Source organism: Bison bison, unplaced genomic scaffold, assembly GCF_000754665.1.
Source record: "Bison bison bison isolate TAMUID 2011002044 unplaced genomic scaffold, Bison_UMD1.0 scf7180017864482, whole genome shotgun sequence".
Lineage (NCBI taxonomy): Eukaryota > Metazoa > Chordata > Mammalia > Artiodactyla > Bovidae > Bison > Bison bison.
The window spans coordinates 616,465-622,462 of NW_011495042.1; the positions used below are offsets into that span (position 1 = coordinate 616,465).

The window sequence follows — 5,998 nt, forward strand, 5'->3', positions numbered from 1 at the left end:
GATGCCATCCAGCCATCTTATCCTCTGTCATCCCCTTCTCCTCCTGCCCCCAATCCCTCCCAGCATCAGAGTCTTTTCCAATGAGTCAGCTCTTCCCATGAGGTGGCCAAAGTACTGGAGTTTCAGCTTCAGCATCATTCCTTCCAAAGAACACCCAGGGCTGATCGCCTTTAGGATGGACTGGTTGGATCTCCTTGCAGTCCAAGGGACTCTCAAGAGTCTTCTCCAACACCACAGTTGAAAAGCATCAATTCTTCGGCGCTCAGCTTTCTTCACAGTCCAACTCTCACATCCATACATGACCACCGGAAAAACCATAGCCTTGACTAGACGAACCTTTATTGGCAAAGTAATGTCTCTGCTTTTGAATGTGCTGTCTAGGTTGGTCATAACTTTACTTTGTAATAAAGATGAATGGGAACTGAAAATGACTAAGATCATGTCAGAAATGACTTGGACTTGGTGCAGAATGAAGGGAGATGTTTTTGTTTCCTCATATTAGTAATTTCATGTATAAGATAACAGAAGAGGCCTGAGAAGAAGATTAGGATTAGTAGGATCACAGTTTCCTGGTGGACTTGGTTTGGGGACCTTTAAGGGAAGAGACGTGGGGCTTGGCAGAGGACTGAGGTTGGAAAAGCTCCAGCTTGTTCCTGACAGTGTCTTTCCACAGACAGGCTTCTGATTAGTGTTTGTTTCCCCCTTGGGGCAGGATGGAGGGTTAGGGGCGTGGGAGCAGAAAGGTCGCTTCCCCAGAGTCCTGGGTTATGCTGGTGGGGAGCGCAGCTGCGGGGTCCTTCTGCGGGCCCTGGCCTGGGACCTTCGTGAGCTCTGGGGCTGCAGGTGAGCCTGGGGAATGGCTGGGCTCTTGTCAGCAGCTCTGCTACTTGGGCAGAGCTGTCGCTTGCTGGCTCCCCTGCCTGCTGCCTTTTGAGTTGACCCACAGAGGCTCAGTGTCGTGTTTGCTTAGAAGGTTCTTGGACTGGAGGATTGCACGCATGCTTGTGGCTTGTGCCTCCAGGCAGGCTGATGGAGTGAATCCCTTCTTGTTAACTGGCTGTGGTGTGACTGCTCTTGCTTCTCTTTTCTGGTCTCACACTTCTGAGGCATCACCTCTTTGGCCTGGGTTTCATCAGTGAGCCAGATCACGCTGAGACACACGTCCAGCACAGACTGGAAAATAGCAACACGGAACAGGAGAAGTAGTTGTTTCTTTTTTTTAAGAAATATGGTTTTATTTTTATTTGCTAGTGTAATGGCTGTGCTGGGTCTTCATTGCTGTGCGCTGGCTCTTTTCTAGTTGCAGCAGGTGGGGGCTGCTGCCTAGTCGTGCTGTGTGGTCTCTCCTTGCCGCGGCTTCTGGTGCTGTGGAGCGCGGGCTGTCAGTGTGCGCGCCTTCCGCAGTTGCGGCTCGTGGGCTTTAGTACAGTGCTCTCAGTGGTTGTGGCCTGCGGGCTTCGTTGCTCCACGGCGTGTGAAATCTTCCCAGACCAGGGATTGAACCTGTGTCCCCTGCATTGGCAGGCGGATTCTTAACCACTGGACCACTGGGGAATTCCAGAAGTAGATTTAAACGTGAATTTCATTGGAGAGCTCAGCAGGGAAAGGAATTCTAGATCTCTGGGGCTTTCTGTTAGAATTTTATATTCTGATTTTTTGGGGTGTAAGTTTCTCTGTTGGGAAGCAAGGCACAGACAAAACAGAGATTTAATTGGAAGGATATGGAATGGCCGGAAGGAAGACCTAATGAGTCTTCAGAAAGGACTGGAGCCAGAGCAGTGTAGTGATCTGGGAGCTGGAACCTCTCAGGGAGGATTCAGTACCGCCATGTCCAGTTTTGCTTCTTTTTGTCAGAAGTCAAAGTCCAGGGAGACAGACATGACCAGCCTGATGGGGGTCAGGGAGAGGACCTTAACTGACAGTCCGTACAGGGTGGATCTTGTGCAGAAAGCTAGTGTTCTGAGTCGCGCTGGGCGCTGTCCCTCAAAGAAGGAGACAGCTTGGGCAGCAGGAGCAGAAGGGGCCCTCTGCCCCACATGTTCCCAGAGCAACGGGGGACCAGAAGCAGAGACTTCCACCTTGCAGTGCAATTTGTTTTATGTCAGGGGCCTAGGCTTTTTGGTGTTTTTACGTTGAGGGCTGACCTCACTGAACGTTCTTTATCAGTGAATCACTGTTTGTGCAAGAAATGTGTTTTTTGAGGGGTCAGTCCTTGAAGGTTTTTCCCAAGGATTTCTCTTGGTCTGGCCTTTGCACAAAGAACAGGGGGGAGGGTTTCCAGAAAGTCCATTTGGCTGAGAGCAGCTGAAGGTGCTGTCGATTACACAGGCATGCTCTCCTGTGCCACATATGAGAACAATGCCCTCTCGAGGGAGTGGCCTTTTTAAGACAGTGCCTAATGTGGAAGATGGTTGAGAGTTTGTTACTAGAACTAGAGGGGCAGTTTTTTGGTTTCTTTGGTTAGACTTATTTGGACACTGCCCACAGTCACTAGGAGCTGACCAAGATTATGCACGTGTGTATATGCATGTGTGGGCTGGAGTTGATGTCTCCAGCTCTTGCCTGTACACATCCTGATTGGGTCTTCACATCCCTGCCACCTCCCCTGGGTGCCCTAGTGTTCACAGCCAGGTATTCTTTGCTAATTTGCTTTTCTCCCTTCTTGCCAGGTGTCTGCAAATGGTGTACATTGTCAGTTCCATCCAGCGTGTGCCAGGCTGATCCATGGTCACTTTCCGGGATGGCAGCAAGGTGACTTCAGCTGAGGATGACCCTGACTGAAAGGCTGCGTGAGAAGATATCTCAGGCCTTCTACAACCATGGGCTGTTCTGTGCGTCCTACCCCATCCCCATCATTCTCTTCACGGGGCTCTGCATCTTAGCCTGCTGGTATGTTTCCAAGTTGCCCTGTATATGGTGGGCCAGTCGACCTCCTAACCCTGACTGTTGTGTAGCCCTTGGACTGTGTCTTTTTACACAGTGGAACTTGAGGCTCATCCCGGCCCACCAGTGGGAAGCTCTAGTCCTGGGGTGGAAGCCACTGCACTAGAACAGTCCAGGCTCGCCCTAATTTAGTAAGTCTCCAGATTTGTTCATATTATTGAGAATTTCTCAAAATAACGTTGAGATGTTTCTAAGAAACTGCAGGATGAATAAAAGCGTGATCTTTTAATTTTCCTTCTCAGCAGTGGTAGCTTCCTTTTGGTATCTGGTTAAGAGCAGGAGCCTTGGAGTGTTGCAAGAACAGTCCACTTCAACAATTCTTGGGATACCATCAGTGTTGCAGGCTAATCCCAGGATAGGGTTTTCTACATACGGGCCTGTCATTGCCTCACGCGGGATCTTTTGTTGCATGGACTCTCTAGTTATGTGTGGGCCCAGTACTTGCAGTGTGCGGGCTCTCTGGTTGTTGGACTTAGTTGTCTTGCAGTATGTGGGGTCTTAGGTCCTGGACCAGGGATCATACCGGTGTCTTCTGCATTGCAAGGTGGATTCTTAACCACTGGATCACCAGGCACCTCCCTCTTCAGTCATTTTCTTGTGTTCCTGGGAAGCCTCCTTCTGACCTGGTTGGTCCCTGGGCCCGCCGCACTCACCAGCACTGAGAGCTGTGCCGCCCTCTCTCCATGTCTGTTGCGCTGTCCCAGGGCCCCGGAGAACCCTAAAAGCTGTGGCTGATGAAGACACTGTAGAAGGAGAGGCTTGATGTAAGGTGATAACCAGGGGTCCCCTTTGGCTTGCAAACACTGACAAGAAAAGAGCCCACCTCGTTGTCCTTGTCTCTGGGAAGAATTCTGGTTTCCAGATTCATTGCACATCTAATGTTTATAGAAGTTTACATTGCTGTGCTGGAAGAAAGATGGTTCGGTTGTTAATGATCCCAAGTTCTTCCTTAATTAGGACAAGGAAAGATGAGCGTATTCTTGAGAATTTCCTGCTGGGCGCTTCAGCAGGTATATAATTAAACGTCTCGTTGATCCTCAGAAAAACCTTGGGAAATGGTCCAGTTATATTTCCATTTAACCAAAGGGAGGATGGAGGTTTAAAGCTTGCCTAGTCTACACAACCAATGAGCAGGGAACCGAGTTCAGATCCAGGCCAGGGATCCTGGTGCCTGCACCTGTGGCACTGTGTCCCCCGCTCTTGTCACTCTGGTTCAGTGTATTTGTTTAAACTTTGTTAATTTGTGTTGTACATGATAAGATGCTTGTGGCTTTATCCTACACCTGATGAATTAGGAGTGTTCTGAGAACCCAGCTCTTGGTTTTGCTTGTATTCTTTCCTTTAAGTCAGTTTACACATCTCTGTCTTTGAGAATCATCCTTTTCTAGGTCTGGCTCATGTGCTTGGACAGTGATTCTTAAAGCTGCTCTAGCATCAGAATCACCAGGAGGGCCCGTTAAACGAAACTGCCGGGCTCTACCCCAGAGTTTCTCGTTCCTCAGGTCTGAGTGAAGCCAAGAATGTGCGTCTCTAAACAACTTCCCAGGCCAGGGGTCTACATGCTGAGAACACTAGACTGTGTGTCTGTCTTGAAAAGTTCTACCACATCTCAGCTAAAAGTACTTTTTATTCTGACTTCTGGAGCAGTGGTTTGTGGGGACACTCCTGGTCATTATTGCTCCTGTCGCCTTCTGTAGGGGTGGGTGGTGCCCAGCTCCCCTGTCCTACATCCTCACTTGTGTGATAGCCTCTGTGCATGTGCCTCTGCACCTGGGAGGGCGCTAGGTAAATCTATAATGGATGAGCACCCTGAGTTCAGCTTGTCTTCTCAGTGGGCAGTTGAAGAGGTAGTTGTGACTCCCTTTCCACAAGGACAGCTCTAGTAACAGAAAGGAAAGGGTGTTTCTTCTTGCCATTCACCTTTGGAGGATTGGATTTGGCCAGCCGGGTCCAGACAGCTTCCCAGACAGGAAGTGTGTGATGGGGGCAGCAGCTGTGAGTGTAGCTGGGTGCAACTGGGGTTTATCTTTGAATGAATAATTTGATATCACACATGTGTTTCAAAACAAATTGTCCTTGGATTTATGATAGGGGCCTCTGGTATGAAAACTTTCTGACCTTTGTGGCTAAGGTCTCAAGTGTGGAAGATTCCGTGACTCAAGGTGAATTCGAATGGGGCTGGGGATAGGGGAAGAGGCAAATGTGATAGTATTTAGCAACCAGTGTAGCCCAGTTGCAGAAGAAAAGCGAAAAGCAAGGGAGAGAGGGAAAGGTATGCTCACCTGAATGCAGAGTTCCAGAGAATAGCAGAGAGAGACAAGAAGGCCTTTTTCAAAAGAAATAGAGGAAAACAACAGAATGGGAACAACTACTGATCGCTTCAAGAAAATTTGAGATATCAAAAGTACATTTCATGCAGTGATGGACATAGTAAAAGACAGAAGTGGTGAAGACCTAATAGAAGTAGAAGAGATCAAAAAGAGGTGGCAGGAATACACATAAGAACTGTACAGAAAAGATCTTATTGACCCGGATAACCACAGTGGTGTGATCACTCACCTAGAGCCGGACATCCTGGAGTGTGAAGTCAAATGGGCCTTAGGAAGCACTGCTGCCAGTAAAGTTAGTGGAGATGATGAAATTCCAGTAGAGCTACTTAAAATCCTAAAAGATGATGCTCTTAAAGTGATCCACTCAGTGTGTCAGCAAATTTGGAAAACCCAGCAGGGGCCACAGGGCTGGAGAAGGTCAGTCTTCATCCCAATTTCCCAAGAAGACAGTACTAAAGAATGTTCAAGTTCAGTTCTGTCGCTCAGTCATGTCTGACTCTTTGCGACCCCATGAACTGCAGCATGCCAGGCCTCCCTGTTTATCACCAACTCCCAGAGTCCACCCAAACCTATGTCCATTGAGTCGGTGATGCCATCCAACTATCTCATCCTCTGTCGTCCTCTTCTCCTTCCCTCAATCTTTTCCAGCATCAGGGTCTTTTCCAGTGAGTCAGCTCTTCGCATCAGGTGGCCAAAGTATTGGAGTTTCAGCTTCAAAATCAGTC

At 48.7% G+C, this 5,998-nt stretch overlaps 1 protein-coding gene across 1 annotated transcript in view; it reads left to right on the top strand.

Moving 5' to 3' along the window:
- The window catches only part of SCAP (SREBF chaperone), a 105,062-nt gene that overhangs the window by 50,519 nt on the left and 48,545 nt on the right, over nucleotides 1-5,998 (top strand). Inside the window, exon 2 of the mRNA XM_010862497.1 lies at nucleotides 2,670-2,889. Coding sequence (XP_010860799.1) covers nucleotides 2,768-2,889 — 122 coding nt within the window. The 5' untranslated portion in view covers nucleotides 2,670-2,767. The remainder of the gene's footprint in view (nucleotides 1-2,669; nucleotides 2,890-5,998) is intronic.